The sequence below is a fragment of the Amblyomma mixtum genome, chromosome 5 (genome assembly GCF_055824585.1).
Source record: "Amblyomma mixtum isolate Tamu chromosome 5, ASM5582458v1, whole genome shotgun sequence".
In the NCBI taxonomy this organism is placed as follows: Eukaryota; Metazoa; Arthropoda; class Arachnida; order Ixodida; family Ixodidae; genus Amblyomma; species Amblyomma mixtum.
In genome coordinates, this window is record NC_143016.1 from 8,086,516 (window position 1) to 8,104,970 (window position 18,455).

Here is an 18,455-nt window from a genome sequence, read left to right on the forward strand (position 1 = left end):
AGCAGATTTGACACCACAGCCAGACTAGTTTATTTGCTTCACCTACTCAACAAATAAGGATGGCTAGCAGATGGTGGGTGAAGGCTAAATTGATCAACTGTTGAAGAAATACTTATAAACTCAGCAGAACCTATACAGGCTTCTCTCTTGGATGACGAGTTCTCAGATGCTGTTAATGGCAATCATTCCTTCAGTCAAAATCTACTTCATTGTGGAGTTTCCTGTAACTTATTGGGCCTCTCCTTGCAGACTCATTCATGCCTCACTCTATTACTGCGCAAACCCGAGATCCTAGCAGTATGATCCTAGCAGATCCTTCTTTGAAGTACTGACAAACTTGCCTTTGTCACTTGCCTTTGCCTCGAAAAAGGAAGGGCACTAGTCACACGATAACTGTCTAGGTTAGGGCTGGTACCTGAACACTGGCTGGCTAAAGGCATGGGCAGGATCCTCTTTTATTTTTTATTTTGCAACAAATGTGTCGCAGCTAGTGACTGGCTGCAGCATTCACCTGTTGAGCCCAAGTGCAGAATTGAATCTTGATCGCAGTTGTGGCATTTCAGAAGAGAAATTCAAAGATGCCCATATGCTGCGCATTGTTGGTGTTCGTTGAAATTATTGCAGAGTCTTGCACAACAGTGTCTCTCATAGCCCCTATGAAACTTGGGAACATTAAACCCCTTAGGGTTTTTCTGCAGTGAGAAACTTTCTATACCGTGCACCGGATGCAAGAGGCCAGTATGCATGGTCTGTTTCTGCTCAGGATACTACTGGAAAAGGTGCTTGGAAAATTCTGTTTTATCTGCATTATACAGTGCCTGTGAATCAAGGAATGGGTAAACTGGCCACATAAACCAAAAACTACTTTTCTAAAATCTCTAAACTGATTAGATCATTTGATAAAAAGAAGATTGAAGGTGTCGGCTAGTTCACTACCCGAAGTGCACATGCATTCATGCTGGGAAGTTTTAGGAAAAGTTCCCTGAATGTCAACAGAGACCAACGGTTTGTTTTCGCCAGGTGGCATCTGATCGCAGAGCAGGATCCCAGAAAATACTAAGAAAATATAAATTTCTTGCTATCCTTGAGTTCAGGTTATTTCTATGCGCTTTAAAAATAAAGATATCCTTGGAATTTTTGGTCTTTACAAATACAGCATATAAAGCAGAATCTTATGCCTGATCATGCTCAAAAGCTCATATGTAAGCGAAGGTTACGTACCTTGGATGGTCGTTTTACACGGCATAATAGAAAATGTGCATTACATATTGATCTGAAGATACTAACAAAATTAGCTAGTGTATGCGACATCACTTTTGTTTCATAAATGGCATTCTAGTTCAGCTCGGGTTCTTTGTGCTACTGTGTAGGTGTCGAGGTGGTGGTTACAACTTTATTGCCACAAAATGGAAGGGATTAGTTGCGGCTGGGGCGAGTCTAGGGTGGCCTCCAGTTGAGGGCGACCTCTTGAGCTCGTGTGATGAGGGCCAGTTGGGCTCAAGAGCCTGTCCCATTCCTCCGCTGAGGGAGCTGGCAAGAGTGTCGTCGGAGGGGGTTTGCTAGTGCATTCCCATAAAATATGGTTTTGGGTGGCGTGCGTCCCATCACCGCAGTGCGCCTGCATGTGTGGGTGTGAATGTGTTAATATTAAAATTGCTGCCCAAACAGAGATGCTGACTGTTAGCTAAAATGTCTTCAAAAAGTTTGTTAAGGAAAGACAAACAACCTAATACAATCACTGGAAGGCAGCTGGTACATCATAGTAAAAATGAATTTTTGGTTGCTTAAAGTTAGCACCTCATAGTCAGAATCCTTTCACAGGAACCATACAAACTTTCAATGCTGATATAAATTTTTATCAGAAGGCTGATTCCACTACCACATGCTTATCCCTACACTAATGCAAAAAGCAGTGATAGCTAGGCAGGCTGAACACATCCCAGGTAGCACCGAAACACTGCGATAATGTTACGTTTTTGTTACGCTCAAATGTTTAGCGTCCTTTTTTTCTAATGTTTTTGTAATGTTACATATAAATGTTCGAATAACCTTCCCCAAACATTCATGAAACATGTAAACAACATAAATGCAACATTCTCGAAAATGGTGAAGCAGCCCCGCACAAGCATTCAGGCCTGCCAGTGGTGACGGCACACAAATTGCAACACTTTGCAAGAACCAACAAGAGCGACACCTTCTCCACTACACTACAGCGCAGCAACTCGTATTCACTCACCTCCAAACGGATGTCGTGCCGCCGAGCTTATATACTCGCTACTGCGGGATGTCCTATGAGTGACAGTGGGGAATGGGTAATAACTAAAGTTTTGTGACAAAATAATGGGGCTCTTCATGTAATCTGTGGCGAGTACTATCTAAGAGATGTGGTTACAAGGTACTGTTACTTGAAAAACATCTTTACTCTAAGAACAGTGAGAAAATGTTTAGAAATCCGTGCTCGAAATATATTTGCAATGTTGTTTTATAGTTATGATTCTAACATTATAATAAAACTTAGAAGATTATATTAAAACAACATTTGTTTAGAATGTGAAAGTAACGTTTCCTATGTAACTTATAACGTTATATGTTTGTTAACTTTTAATGTTAATGTAAAGTTACTATGCACCATGTAACATTACTCCAACTTACATAACATTCTTATGACACTATTGTAATGTTCGGTGCTACCTGGGATGCGATTCTTTGGTATACCAGGTTTCGGCCAGCATTATTACTGTGAGTAAATATGCCATATGTCTGCAACAAAAGTGACAGTTCGCCTTCTTCATTTATGGCTGAATGAACATTTTGATATGTGATATGGCTGAATTTTTTCTTCCTACCATTGATTTTATTTCAGATGGCTGAAGGCCCATGCTGTGAAAAAAAGGTCAGTAGATGTAATCGAAAGTGCACTCAAACAATTCTGGATAAGTCATCAACGTGGTTAATAGCAATACTGGCATATTGTCCAATGTCCAAACGTAGATTTTTCCGTTTCTTATCTATATTACTAACGTTAATATTTATTTTTATCTCAAAATGCTCTATAAATGTTCTGAGCACTACAGATATATTTCATGCTAAATTTTAACATTCAGTTAACATTATTCCAGAGCACATAATGCTATTTTAACATTCATAACGAGTATATAATATTATTGCATTATTGCAGTGTTTTGTGCATTGAGCTATTCAATGCAACAAGTTTGCAAATATAGGCCCTTCAGTTTCATGCTTCATATTTGCCAGCCTGGGGATTAAATCTGTGGACAAATGAAGAGAGATTGACGTCTTTTTATAAATCGTTTCAAGACCTGTTTTCTGGGATGGGATGTGACGGAATGAATGATTCAAAGCATTTATCCTTTTTAGGCTGCAAAAATTACTCTCTTTCAACTGACAAGCAATTATATATGGGTTTCAAAAAGGAAAATATCAATTCAGTTCTTTTTTTTTTGTTCCTGAGAATTTTCATGCCCATATCTTGTTTTATGATCTGCATTTTTATATCTATGTTAGGTCTTAAGCTTAGGGCATCACTAACGTAAGTAACTGGGATAGTTGGTGGTGCACCCCAGTGAGCACTGAAACTCCCTTAGACGTCCTGTGGACGTCCAGGACTTCCATAGGATGTTCAAGGGAGTTTCAATGTTAATTGGGATGCCGCCAAGAAACAAAGCAAGCTTTAGTGGTTTCCCAGCCTCTGTAGAATAGCTGATAATAATGAACAGGGCAATATGGAAGTTTTGCTGGTCTGTCTAGTAATGGTGATTTCATCAGTGCTGTATTTTCCAGAGCTGTAACAGCCATCAACATTTTATGCCCATGTCTCAATTGTCAACTCTTACAGGCTGGTTTCGGGCTTGTAGTTTTGGATTCATGTCGAAGTTGATGAGGCAACAAACAAGCTTGCTTTCCCATTTAGGTGGGCCAGTTTCCAATATCATGCTTGTCATTGAAATGCAAGCGAGAGGACATCCCTCTGAGTGACTGCTACTTGCCTGTACTCCTGCTCCTTTCTTAGTTCTTAGGAAGTAATCAGTCACACATCACTGACCTCTCAGGTACGTGGACCAGGCAGACACCGGTTATTCATAGCGCACATCAGGCATTATCTAGTTTCCAAATGAAGCTGGCCTGGATGCCTATCTCTGATGCATTGTTGGAGGATGTGTATGTGACTGTGGATATTCATGCATGTGTGTGTTCTACTGTGGACACCATTTATGCAACTTGCTGCATGCCGTAACCACCTCTCAGCTTCACACTCTTCCTTCTTCTGTTGCTCCTTTCCTCATCAGTGTGGCAACAGCTGACCATGAGGTACATCCCTCCGTCAGTCCTGTCCACCCTTATATGTATACATTAAAGGTTCAGCTCTGTCTCTGCAGTATATGGAAGTGACGTGCCGCCAAGGAGAGGCGAGGGGTACGTGGTGGTCGCCACCCCAATAATTTGCTGTCAAAAATTTATTTTACCGAATGTTGCCTTCAGACCCTGGCCGGTATACCTGATAATGCAGATCATATTAGGTCCTCTCGCTGGTAGGCGAGACTCTGAAGCTCGCCAGCCGCTGCAACCTGTTGATTTTATTTATTTTATCCTCATGAGCAGTCATGCTATATATATAGGCAACATTCCTAACCCAAATTTGAATTGCACTCCCCCCTCCCTCCAATTTTCTCATTGCCACTCCGCTAAGAACATCCTGGCGCCTTCCCTGATATGGAATTCACTATAGCATTCCTGCAGCATTTCTAGTGGGGAGCACCGGATGCAGTATGCAATCGTGTGACAATTTACTGTATATATTGGGTACTGCTCGTTACATTCAAACACACTGAGTGTAGAAAGCAGGTTTGATAAGGGGTCCATAATAAATTCCTTCAAAAGACCTTTCGACGCCACTGGGGTCACGTGGAGACCCCCACACGTTCATGGCCTAATTCTAGTTCACTGTAACCAGGTGACCATGGAGCCGCTCGACAGAAGCTTCGTCTATTTGAGCAGGCTGCAGGAGACGAGTAGGCGTGTTCATTCACAGGACGATCTGCCGCGGAGTCGCTGCGGTGGCATTCATCGTAAGACTAAGCAATTACAGTGACGTATTGTAAATGCGTTTCAAAAACGCACTGAAGCGCTTTTCAGCCTAACATTCAAATTTGGCGCGTTTGGCGACCTCAACGGGTGCTGCCGCCTCGCGGCAGAGAACATTAGTTGGCCGCCATCTATGCTGGACTATTTGGGCATGAGGTATTTGGGGTTCCGGCGCAAGTTTTCTTGATTCGCGAAACCAAAGAGCATGTTTCAACGTTCCAACGGGCGATTTGGATTCAGATTCGGAGTTCTCTTTTACACCATGACTGATTCACGAGCTTGTAGTCAATGCATCAAGCGCGGAAACAAGTTTTCGTTTTTTCATACATTTTCTCATACAAAAACGGCACGTGTATGTTACCAGGCTCCAGGGCAAGAAAAAAAGTAACAAGGAAAACGCACCAGAAGCGAATAAAAGTAACAAAAAATGCTGTTGCAAAACAGCGTAATCAGTAGTGACGAATTAATTAGAGGATTGCTCACAGTTCCATTACGCTTCTGCCGTCAAAACAAGGCCAACAAAGCAGTAAAAAAGGTCAAAATACTTTGCCGCCTTCCCATAAGCCATCGCGCCATCGCGTTGGTATCTTTTGCCATTGAGCCATGCTAATGTGAGGTGTTACGGCGTTTTCAGGCTTCTGTAAACATTTCACGTTTAACCTCGGTGGCTTTGTGGAGAAAGACCTCCATTACGAATGAGGCAGTGTAGTGGTTCTTCCCTCTTCAAAGGATACACATCGTGCTGTTCAGCTTCGGTTTAGGTAAGCTGTGCTGTACTGCGCACGACGTCGAAAATGGAGTATCTCGCTAAGCCTAAAGGCTTTCCTTTGGAACGTCCACATGCAGATTAAGGCTTTCACTTTCATTTCGTTGCTTTCTGATGCAAGCGAATAAATATTTCCGTACTGTGCTTGTAGTGATTTAAATTGAGTGTACGTACAGATTTGTAAAAACGAACGCGCTTTCCAGTTGGGGAGACGCGATAGGGTGCGCCGCCGTGTCGGCAACACCTACCATTTTATGTTCGCTTCTCATTGACGAAAATTAAGTTTTATATTAATAGCGTGAGTATCATTGGTTGATTTTTTTTAGTTGATCAGCTTGTGACGCACTTTTCTCTGTGTGCATGCAATTTTTTTTTCTTGTCCGGTACTACTGGGAGGATGCTTCGTTTCCTGCAATGTTATTTTGACCTGTTTCAGATTCAGCGCATATTTCGAGTATGATTGTAGGCAAATGCAATGCAAGTGGGTGTCCCTTGTTTGACTGCCAAAGGCAAAGAAAAATGGAATGGCCACTTAATGATCGCTTAGGTGTTACATGACTGAACGAACGGTGATAGGCGCACCACGCTGTGTGGTGCATGATGTGCTTTGTTGGTCTTTTAAGTGGAAAATAGACCACAGGTACGTTGACGCCTCTATTTTCAGTCTAAATTGTGTTTTACGCCTTGTAGGTGTTTGTATTTGTTTGTTTAACAACGCGCGCTCTTTCCTTGTTAACGTTTGCCAGTCAGCAAATACGAGATCCCCCCTAGAGCTTTCCTAATAGCTCAAATCCATGTGTGGCCCTTGAGTTGTTTCGGGAGCCGGTGCCCAGAGATAAATTGTGGACATTGGTTAATTGTTAATTTTAATTAGCATTCATCTATATACCATTTGTGCAAGCTGAACTATAAGAGCGGTGGTAGACTCAATTGAACATGCTGAATACTGTGGAAAAAAAAAAAGCAAAATTAATATAATATGTATGTGGAGCATGTAAGGCATTGTTTGAACACAGCAAAAGGGAAAAGTCCTGAATTCTGTTCACATATGACTGTGCATAATTTCGGCTGTGCTGGATTTGGAGTTGTAAAGAGAAAATGCGGGGTGGGGGGGCAAGATCCTTCAGCCATCTGTTACGTTGTGTAGTACGGCGAAAAACGACAGGTGTGCCAGGTTTGGTTAAGCCCTATTGTCTTCTCATTTGTTTCCTGGCATTTTTATTTATTTTTTGTTATATAACTGTGTGCTGGTTTTGCAGTTTAGTCGTTTGCTGAGGGTGATCAGACAGCCAGAGATGCGTATGGGCCTTTTAAATAGAATGCAGGTCTGCACTTTTATTGCATTTCTGTGCTTTTTCCGTCATTCGGTTTTATGCCGTGTTCAGTAGCGGTATGAGCAGTTTTGCACACTCCCGAGTGCCTCGACACTATTTAGGATGCTTTTTGTGCGGGTGGTGGTGAGCACGTTGCTGTAGTGTTGAATCAATAGAGCCTGCAAACAAGGGTATTTAGATAGTTCAGTTTCTTTTATATAAATGAGCCAAATCCACCTAAATGCGACCCGCCGCGGTGGCTCATTGGTTATGGCGCTCGGCTGCTGGCCCGAAAGACGCAGGTTCGATCCCGGCTGCGGCGGCTGAATTTCGAGAGGCCCGTGTACTGTGTGATGTCAGTGCACGTTAAAGAACCCCAGGTGGTCGAAATTTCCGGAGCCCTTTACTACGGCGTCCCTCATAGCCTGAGTCGCTTTGGGACGTTAAACCCCAATAAATCAATCAAATCAACCACCTAAATGCAAACTGCGAAGAACTCAAGAAAGTTGTTCGCACAAACCATAGTGATATCCAAGCTGTTAAGGCAACAGGTTAGAGCAGCTCTACCCCACAGTGTAATAAAAGTTGTGAACAGTTTAGTCATTATCAGCATGTAAACTCTAGATTTGATTCTTTTCGACGTGAAACTCTGGGTTTGCCCCAATTGTGTTCAGAACTTCTTTCTGCAGTTGTTTTCAAGCTCTGTTTATGAAAATAACACTTAAAAATTATTATACTGTGAAAACAGCCGAAAAACAGCTAGAGCACTTAGTATGTGCAATCAAGGGCGCTGTTGTGCTTCAACACAAGCAAGTAAATGAGACTAGCAGGCTTCTTTGGCAAGCACTGGCCTCACGGCCTTCTTTTCTATTCACACTTGAGCGGTAAAGTAAACTAGCTGGAATGTTTGGGATCGAATATAATTAGTTCTTTAGCTTTCTAAAATCATGAGGGGTAGTGAAATGGTAGATGCATACAGGATGCAGAACTAGAAAACGGCTTGTAATCTCGTTTATTTTCTTCGCTTCTAATGATGAATTGAGAAAGCCACTGCCAACTATCCCAACCAAACGCTTTAACGGTTACTGTAATAGAGGGGCATTCCTGCTTCATTGGCGACGGTGCTGATTTTGTCGTTATCATTGTCTTCTGGTTTCGGATCTTCTGCTGATTTCTTCATATCCTTCACTGTCGGTGAGAAAGTAGCGCTGGGAAGGAATTAAAAAAAACAAAAAAACTCTCTAATCAATCCGACCTATGAGGCTCTGGCTGACAGAGAAGGCCCTCATGAGTGGATTTGGCTCATTTTGTTCCGCTAGTCAGCAAAGTCTGGCTCATTTTTGATTTGATATAGGATTTGTGCGCAGGTTTTCTAAACGTTACTGGGCACATTTCGTTCTCGCAGCCTTTGCATAAGTGAGATCTGTGGGTGAGCTCTCCATTACAGCAAAATTAATTTTGGTTACTGGATTTGGCTCATTGCAGTGGTGGAAATGCTCTGCCAGTTGTGCCAACCTGCCTCATTTCATAAAACCTGCTACACACTGCTGCAGATATTACTGAATATGCAGACCTGGCCTAGACGACTGCCTACAACCCTGCGTTCAAATCTGCAGCGTGTTGTCATTTTTTAAACTGTGGTGTAGGCTTGCTCAGACACCCACCCTCGTTATTCGTCGTTTTACCTTTCTCACTCTCTTGACTCGGCTACAAAACATGAGGAAGCTACTCCATATTGAATTTTTGCTTGCTACAAATCTTGCGCTGAAGTGCTCTTGGCCACTCCCATCACTGTAATTTTGAAAAAAATCTCCTGTTGTGTAGTTCAATGTTGTAAATATAATTATGATGCCCCTCTAAAGCTAAACCCAGGCTAGATATGAAAACTAGTGCCTTGGTTCATAAAAACGTTCTTTTGCTGCAATATTCTTGAATTGTTTCAGTGATGACGTCGTCTTGGTAATTCATTTACGAGCGGTATTGCTCAGTCACACCTGATCAGATTAAATCAGTTTTTCACATTCAGTATTACTTAGACACTGATTACAAGGAGTATTGACGATGGCCGTGGTGGCCGGTTGTTTTTGTTTAAACTTTCAGAATCCACTGACTTTGCAAAAAAATATTCGATTGTGGCAACACGGAAAAGTATTGCCAACACATACCCATGCAGCTGTTACCTTGGGAATTGGTTCCATTTCCCAAGGCATTTACAATTGGTAGCTTAAACCTTGATGTCTTGAAGCGGCTCCACAAAAATGACAAGGTTGAATTTCTAGTGTGTTTACACCATCTCTTGTGTCTCAGTGACTGAGTTGCTGTGAGAGAGAGCCATGCTCCAGTAAGACTTTGTGCACAGTTACATGACACATGGTCAGCAGAGTAAAACTGCGATTTGGTCCTTTATGTTGATCCACCTTTTTTGGGACCAAATGCATGTTTTGGAAACTTGGTGTAGTCCAATCTGTTCTTTTATTGTATTTGCAGTACTGATACTTCTTTCACTTGCAGCACTGAGAGATCTATATTTGGACGAAGGAGAGTATGGTCATCATGTCAGATGAATTTCACGTGCTCAAGAAAGCATGATTACTGTAATAAACGGTTGCGGCTGATCGATAATCAGTGGAGAAAAAAAAAACAGCCTATTTCATTTTTTCATGTTCCGTGTTCTTTTTTGTTGAAAACAGGTTCTTGCGAAACAAGCCTTCAGAGCACAAACCTTGTCAGGTGCGTTGTCTTATGCATCCTTGTTAGCTTTTTTTCCGTATTGTACAAGCTGAATGTATTCTTAAAGACAAACAGCATGGAATCTGTTAAGAAATAATCATTTTAAAGAAGCGTTTCTTTTACGAGAATGGTTTGTTTCTGAATGGTTCAACCTACTGCAGTCTGCATGTGGTGTTGGTTAAGAAAAAAAAAAAATCGAGATTAAACTGTCGCAATGAGAGAGTTTTCTTAATTTCCTCAAACAAACATGCCACGTCGAGGCTGTTATGCGAGACGTAATGAAAGCGGTGCTAATGGCTAGAAGCATTGTGTAAATGTGCGAGTGGCTTTTGTGCGAGGCATTGGGCACAGCTGGCATTTGGTGACCTTTATTGTAAGAGGGCATGTAGACGAAGGAAAGACGCCGACGAGATAGCAGCTTGCGAGTCTCGCTTTGCGGAATACGTGTCGGATTTCTTGGCATCTTCAAGCGTAGCCCTAGTGCAGCCTAGATTTTGCTTCTGGAGCCAACTTCAATTTTCAGGCTTATCGAAGCAGCACCCCTCGGTCTGTGCTAGCGGCAGTTCATTGTGTCAGGAAGAAGCCATTTCTGTTCCTGCTGCATTTGTGGCACAAAGCCGGCGGCCTTCTCATGTTGGGGGGCCTGGATTTGGAGTTCCCTCATGTCCCTGAGGTATTATGGTGGATTTTGGGTCTTTTTTGTTTCTTTGTTTGCACATAGCCTTGCTTGCCATTTTTACTTTTATGCGAGAGCTCTCGTAGCCAGCTGCTGACGTGGATAGAAATATCCATCACTGTTCTTGTAGTGTGTCTGGAATGCTGTTTGAGGTCACTGGTGCAGTTTCTCCTGTTTATTAGTTTTGATAAGTTACCTTATCTTTTGTAGCCTTTTATCACACAACTTGCATCAGAAGTAGAAACAATGTATTTGGCAAGATAACTGAAGAGCTGCACTTTTGCTGTCATGCTTTATTTGTTACATGATTAGGCAGCAGTTTTTCGAAGTACCCAAAATGCTGAAAACTGTCTTGAAGTTGTCTTCTATAGCATAGGTAGCTATTTTGCCCCGTTCATTCTTTTCACCTATTGTTTTCATGGCTGAGTTTCAGGGAGAAATTTTGTGTTGGTCTCATTTTGTAAACCGTGCCAGCTTACTAAATAATCTTTCTATTTCAGAAGCGTTGATTGTACATGAGAAATGAACGAAAATGAAGTCTGCTTATAGAGAGAAGCCAAGTAGCCAACACATATCTGCATTCTGATGATGTATTTCTACACCAGCCTATTTTACTGTAAATATTGAATGTTAACATAGTGTGACTGCAACTGTGTTCTTTGTTAAAGAAAAATGTGCTGTTGTGGAAATGGAAAGACTTGCTTGCATTGAGCTTTATCTTTACCAAATAAAACTTAATTTCCCCCACTCCTTTTTCTTTACTTTGAATGCTAAGAAGGGTCTTGCTGCTGCTTCTGCTCTTTAGCAGATTGATCAGACCTGCAAACAGGCCTAAAATTCAGAAATCTCATGTTATGTGCTACATACAGAAATGACGTGGTTCATTTCAGTGGGTAATTACTAGCTCTAGTGAAAAATGGGCCCTTTGAGCCTTTAGGCATGTTCTTGTCTAAGGGTGGCACATCTAAGGGCGGCGGTGTCCATGCACAAAGCTAGGAACTCTGCTCAGCTACAGCCTTGACAATGCTCTTGTCATTGTTTGGGGTAAAATAGCACAGGTGAGGTTTTGGACCTTCACAGCCGTAGCTTGGTGTACTTGTCTTGAACAGCAGGGTCCCAGCGGTGACGACCAGTCTGAGGCCAGGATGGAGCCTCAGCTGTTGAAGCAGCCGCTGCTCAACTATGGCCAGGAGCTGTTGACTGCCCTCAAGGAGGAGCAGGGCATCGAGCGTGTGGGCTTTGCCCTGCAGGGCATAAGCCGTGCCGATCTGCAGGCCAGCAAACAGCGGGATTCCAAGGACCCCCTGTGAGTCTGATGTTCTCTCTTTTGCCAATTGTTGGCTGTTCTTTCATGCTGAATCAGATCACTCTCCATGATGTTGGGTGCCAACACTGTGCAGTCTGAATACAAAGGTAGTGGTTGTGTTACGGGGAATATCTCAAGGTGGAGCAGATTTAAGATAAGGGAGTAATTACTGGGCATTCATCTAAGCATCAGTCTGTTCAACAAATGGTGTTCCCCATAGCCTGAGTCGCTTTGGGACATAAAACACTTTTAAAACATAAAAGCAAAAATGTTAATTTTCACTGGTGTGACAGTTACTTGCATGTAGATTACAATTCAGGCAATAGAAATTAAAGGATGTCTCCGTTTATTTTTCCTTTTTCCTGTAAAACTGGCAATGGAGCTTTTGACCAAATAGGTTAACCCTAAAGATCCTTGTCCTCATCATATCATTCTAGGCTGTACTCTTGCCCATTGTGCTTTCCCTGTGTTTTGAAGGGATCCCCGATATTGCCTGTTGAGCAGCGAAAAGCACACTGCAGTTGCCTGTGCTGGGTAGGGGCTGCCCTTCCACTCTAGAAGTGTGTCGCGATGCTGTTCTCTCGGAGTGCAGGAAATACTGTCATATTACAGAAGCAACTGAAATTATCACTGTTTTGTGGCCGATGCTTTGCTTTGCTTTGCTTGGAATTTTCTCAGCAACTGTGTCATCATTTTGCATAGAAAAAAAGCTGCAGTGCAAAAGTGCATTGGAGAGCTATTTATAATGTGGGTGTGGTACTTTTTACAGACTTCAGGATCCAGCCAAGAGGTCAAAGTTCATCCGCTTTCTGGCACACAAGGCGGACATGCTGTACAAGACCTGGGATTCTGTGCCCGTTTGTGCCACCACAGATGGCGAGAATGAAGGTATTGGCTGGTGTTCAGTCTATTTCAGCTTGTGAGTGGCCTAAAACTGACATATTCTGTGGCCCAGACAGTGTGAGCACTTACACGCTTTTCTGTTCCCCCTCCCCGTATTCCTTTTATTTTCAGAGCTTTGTGCCGTCATGCCTCCTCTGGAGAGCTTCATGAGTGTACCTGCCAGCGAAAGGAAGAAGCATTTTTTCGAGGTACCAGCCCATGGTTAAAACTGTCCAGAAGAGCTCAAGGACAACGTTTGATACTGGAGTGCTTTATATTCGTACACCTGTGTGTATGTACTGTGTGTGCTGACAGTGGAAGTGGAAGCCAAGTTAATGGAGTCCCACTTTTGAAAATTTAATTCAAGGCCTGTAAAAAGTTAAAGCAGAGGTGGGGGTCATGAGTTATTGTAGGGCTTGCAAAATTTATTTTTGCTATCCTTGACGAGGCCACTGCCCATTTAAAACATCCTTAAGTTATGTAAAGTTGCTGAAAATGTGTTAATAGAACCTGGTTTCGCATTGTCGGATAATATGTGAACGCATGACATAGAACAGTCAATAGCTGTTATGCCAACATAGCGGAGGGACGCCTTACTATCACGAACTACTCCAAACCATTACCGTAGTTACTGTTTTCAGTTTTATTGTTGTAAAGGCATCAGAGTTATCAGGCGGGTTAGGTATCTCATTGTGTACGAAGAGCTGCGATAGTTTCTGCGCAGCATGTTCTTCATGGGCTGCTTTATGCAAAAGTGCACATTTGAATGCCAGTGAAACAGCACTGTAGGTTTTTGCAGTGCCGATAGCCTGACATCCAAGATAGTTGACATGTGCCGTGTAAAGGCTCAAGGATTGTCTGTGTAGTCAGGCCAGCGAAGCGTGGTAGATATGTCGATAAACTATGCCTTAATGATTAAGGGAGTGGATGTACATAACGAAACTGCATAGCCGAATTCAGTTTATTCAGTCTCTTGAGCTGACTTCAAATACGTAATCTCTTTTTCGTTACGGCAATTATTTCTCAACGTATTACACATTCTAGAGAAATAATCGACATAGTGAGAGATTATTCCTTTGTTTGCACAAAGAAAAAAAAGTCATTAGAAACCTATTATTAACTTCTGGTTAGATGTTTAATGAACAAGGAGTGCAGTGTTGGAAGTACTTTTCAGATTAAGCCGTTGTTAGTTATTTTGCAGCTTGTTTGAAAGTCAGTGTCAGTAGGATCGGTTAACATGCAGAGAGTGCGCAAAAAAATTTAAACGTCATGCTTTAGACCTTCATCAGTATGCAGCGACAAGAATTATTGCTCTGTCTGCTCTAGATGCTGAGAGTAAACTTGCAATAAGTCCAAAATTTGGATCCCGGCCGCGGCGGCTGAATTTCGATGGAGGCGAAATTCTAGAGGCCCGTGTACTCTGCGATATCAGTGCACGTTAAAGAACCCCAGGTGGTCGAAATTTCCGGAGCCCTTCACTACGGCATCCCTCATAGCCTCAGTCGCTTTGAGACGTTAAACCCCAATAAACCAATAAACCAAACCAAAATTTGTTTTTAGAAAATAAGGAAAAAAATATTAAAGATGAGGTATAAATTGGAGTTATGAATTGGAATCGCGCCTAATATTTTGTCCAACAAATGGAAAAATGTCATGATTAGAATATTGGCTGTAGATTTGGAAAACGCTTTTTTCGGAAGGTGTATTTTTTCGTGATTTTCACTTCCCAAAGACCCATATCTCCCCACCTTAGAAACCTAAGTCCTACCTTTAGATGTTGACTCTTTTTGCTTGGAAACGTTAGAATGCACTCTCTCAATACATGCACTGCCCCATTTGTGACGTGAAATATGCGAAGTTCACCCGAAGCAAAAAAAAAAAATCTCTGCTAAGTGTTGCCCACTGCGAAAAAAGAACTGAGTTTGCTTTGTACACAGTTGTGTCCTTAGCTTATCAAACGGTTAAGAGGTAGAAATGCATTGCTTTCATTTATAAACAGTGTTACTTGTGGCTTGAAAGCTGCATTTGGTAGCTATGATATTTTATGGCGCTCAGCTGCTGAGCACAATAAAATACCTATCATAGTTACCAAATGCAGCTTTCAAGTTGTAAGTAACAGCGTCGAGTTCATAGTTTCGGGTAATTGTATGACAGCCACATTTTGATGGAGATGAAATGCAAGCACTCGTGTACCAAGGTTTCGGGACATGAGAACTACTGTGTAGTGCTTTCGTCGTATTGTTCTTAGTTCTTGTCTGAACACATTGCGTTAGGGGTTACCATTTAGCATAGACTCAGACTGCTGTAACTCGTCCCTCTGCGGCCATCAATTTCTTTTTTTTTTTTGTCCAGAGTTTCCTTCGTCTAAGCAAATTAGGTATGCATTAAGCCCTTGGTTCCAGGGAGTCGCTGCCATGTTGCAGTGCTTATTCAGAACTGTTTGAGAACACCCTGTCATGCAGTTGGCACTGACCTTGTGTTTGGAAATGTGCAACTGATGTGCACCATTCTTTTACAGCTCTAAAGTGAAAGTCCATGCTATTATGTGCCATATATGACAGTACGTGCTGTACATGTTTCTTGGGCATGAACAGATGTCTTGAAACTGTAAGATCTTGTATGTCATCACCAGCGGCTAAAGGTTAGGACTATGCCTTTTCCCTTAACTTTCTGTCGGAAAACATGTAAGCATGCCTTGTAGTGAAAGCATTCATTTTGTATTGGAAAGCAAGGGCCCAAAATATTCATGCGCCGTTGGTAACAATGGGCTTGGGGTCTTGAGGGTGATAGTGCTGAATGGCAGGGCATGACGGTTGTATCATCCAGAAGTATCTGTAGCTGTTGCAATACAAATGGCATTGCGTGATTGCGTAGGCAGCAACCTAGAGTCATGAACATATTGATGCACCAGGCGAGGTGTTTCTGGGTACAGCAAGTGAAGCTCCCGTTAGGCCAAATTCTCAGGTGCGACAAACTGTGGAAGAGCATTGATCTGGTTTTTCATAGAGGTGGCATTAAACAAGGTCCTGTGAGTACGAACTGCTTCACGTGGGCCTCTTGAAGAGTTAAAGTGAAACGTTGCAGTGGGTAAACCATAGCAACCCTGTTCAGTGGCACACTTGAAGGAGGGAAGAAAAGCAAATAGAAAAAAAAAAGGGCCTGATGCAGGGGCACAAGTAAATGGGAACTTGAACATATTTACACCTGCCCGAGACAAATGCACAGGTGATCGTGGTCAGATTTCAGTTCTCTGTGCGCGTTACGGGCGCAGTGGTATGTTGGCACACCTGCTTGTGCAGCCAGCTACTAATGCCAGTGCTGGCTGCACTGTGGAAGGAGTGACATGAGAGGGCAAAAAACCATCGATGATGTATGTCATCTGGCTGCCTTTGCTGCTAAACTGGCCAGTGGGGGGGGGGGCGGCCCCCTTGGAGCAATTGGGGCTGGAGGGATAGCAAAAATGGCCGGTGGTTTAGCATTGCTAAGCACGAAATATTGCTCCCAAGCATGTTTTTTTTTTTTTTTGAGGTGGGCACCACCATCACGTACCTTAAATCTTAAACCTGTTTAAACCTTCCACTGGTTTCGAGAAAAGGAAAAGTGCATTGTTGCCTCAATTTGTAGGTGGACGCCACCACTTAATCACAGGGTGATCGAGGTGTCCACTAACCCTCTTAGCCAGTTACATTAGCTACTCGGAGGCTTCATACAGGCACGCACAGCTGAAAACGGGAGTACGGCTAGAACAGAGAGGCCTGGACACAGTGGTCATTGAGGGAGGTGAGGAAAAGGAGACAAAAAAAGAACTCTGGGGTCGCGTGAACGTGTCATGATGCTGTGTCCAATTTCATGCATATTGCAAGTAATGGTTTTTGGGAGTAACATCTTGCTGCCAGAGCGTTTCATTTTTTTCATGTAGAAGATATTTAAATAAACTTGACATGTTTAATACATCCCTTTTGGGCACATCTGATGAAGTTTTGCTTGGTCCCTCTAGTTGTATCTTTAGGAAAGCGTACTTTAGATTTCATTTGGTGCTTATTTTGTGCACTTACTAACGCTCACGATCTTAAGCTGCTACAGAGTAACATTTACGTGTCAAATTTTTGTTTCAGTGCACTTGAAATTTGCATACTCTGCCTGAAATTTTAATATAACATTTTACGAAAATGTTGGCATACTGCTTGTATTTGCATTGATAACACGGAAGTGAAGCATAAGATAAGCAAGACACTTGAACAACCCAACCGGTTACTATAATCATGGACGTAAGTGTTCCAGGCGAACCACACCTGCGCCACTGTGCTGCCTGAAAGTGAGAAACATTGTTCGCTTTGTTGGCCGCCCACTTGCAGTGTCTGAAGAAGGGCGACACTGTGATTGGTCAAGTGAGCGGCAAGCAGGAGAATGGCCTCTTTGTCACCCTGGTCTGCTTGGATGGGGGTCTGCGCCGTGAGATTCACGACCTTTCCATTAAGGTGAGCAAGCCCTGACAGGGCCCCATTCTGTGTTCAGAGTGCTGCTGCACATGCCTACACGGGTTATGTCAGTCTCTGTGCCTTTGTTGAAGGGTCTGCCATGTCTGCTGAAGTTGAGCAGTTGGAATGATTCTCTCAATGTGTGTGCAAGCTGCTTCAGAGCATGAGCAGCGTGCATTTCGGTTGTCTTGCTCTCAGTGAAAACATATAGGGGGCCTCAAGATACTGCTCATCTGTTTGGAGAACGGCTGCTGCTTTACCTCTGCATCTATCTGTGCAGTAAATGCGGAGATATTCGTGTGCTATGATTTAGACGCAGTAACAGTTTTCACTGGCCCTACTTTTGTTTAATTTGTAGGTATTTGAGATAGAATTACCTTAAATTACTTTTATTTGAAATATAAAATTTATAATTATTTTTACATTGTTGTCTTAGTGTGATGTATCCAAGCAAAAGAAAGCATTAATACTAAACATCCAGTTTGGCATCACGTGAGCCATTTTTGGCAAGGTGCACTGAGTTAGCATAGTTTAGGTCAGTGTGGTGCACAAAGGGTGTCAAAAAATAAATCAAACACGACTTGTACTGGACCAAAATAGAGATGGGGGGGTTCTAAACATTTTTCATCTCCTGGAAAGTATCTCTTCTCCTTCTTGAGCTCATGTCATGAGGAATGCTTGGGGTACTGTACATCACAGCAAGCCGTGAGTGTGGGTTATTTTTCTGATTTTCCTTGACTTTGAACTTCCTTCTATGGATGAATAATTTCTAGTTTGTTTTCTGTATTTTTTTTTTATAGCAGGTTATGTCTATTGGTGTAATTTCAGAAGCTCGGATATGATTGGAGCCAAGGGATGGCTCTCTTATTTTTCCACTTACTTTTCTACCCGTTCTTTCTTGTCCCCCAGGTTCTCAGATTTTAGTCCTTATGCAAAGTATTTTAATTTTTCTTACTCTCTCTTTCTTCTTCTGACCATGTGATACCATTCAGTTAAAAGTATTGTAGGTGATTAGTGGCTGAAAAGGTGGTGTATCCCTTTTAAGAAAAGACAGCCTTTCTACCGGGCTTGCACAGAAAGGTCCTTTTGGCAAAAACTATGCTTGTCTAATGGTGGAATATAACGTGTATTTTGCTGTATCCCTTCTTATGTGTGGGCATGTGAGACATAACATGCATAGGCGGCTACAGAATTCAAATTC

At 42.4% G+C, this 18,455-nt stretch overlaps 1 protein-coding gene across 9 annotated transcripts in view; it reads left to right on the plus strand.

Moving 5' to 3' along the window:
* Positions 1-5,659: 5,659 nt before the first annotated feature.
* LOC149341253 (uncharacterized) overlaps positions 5,660-18,455 on the plus strand; it is a 31,625-nt gene continuing 18,829 nt past the window's right edge. For 2 of the 9 annotated variants that reach the window (XM_089543235.1, XM_089543237.1), the window contains exons 1-8: positions 5,660-5,864; positions 6,306-6,509; positions 9,873-9,912; positions 10,436-10,585; positions 11,698-11,894; positions 12,664-12,782; positions 12,909-12,985; positions 17,132-17,254. In XM_089543235.1, coding sequence (XP_089399361.1) covers positions 6,424-6,509; positions 9,873-9,912; positions 10,436-10,585; positions 11,698-11,894; positions 12,664-12,782; positions 12,909-12,985; positions 17,132-17,254 — 792 coding nt within the window. In that variant the 5' untranslated portion in view covers positions 5,660-5,864; positions 6,306-6,423. Of the gene's footprint in view, positions 5,865-6,305; positions 6,510-9,872; positions 9,913-10,435; positions 10,586-11,697; positions 11,895-12,663; positions 12,783-12,908; positions 12,986-15,423; positions 17,045-17,131; positions 17,255-18,455 lie in introns of those variants that run through there. The other 7 variants (XM_089543236.1, XM_089543238.1, XM_089543239.1 and 4 more) reach the window with 7 other exon arrangements.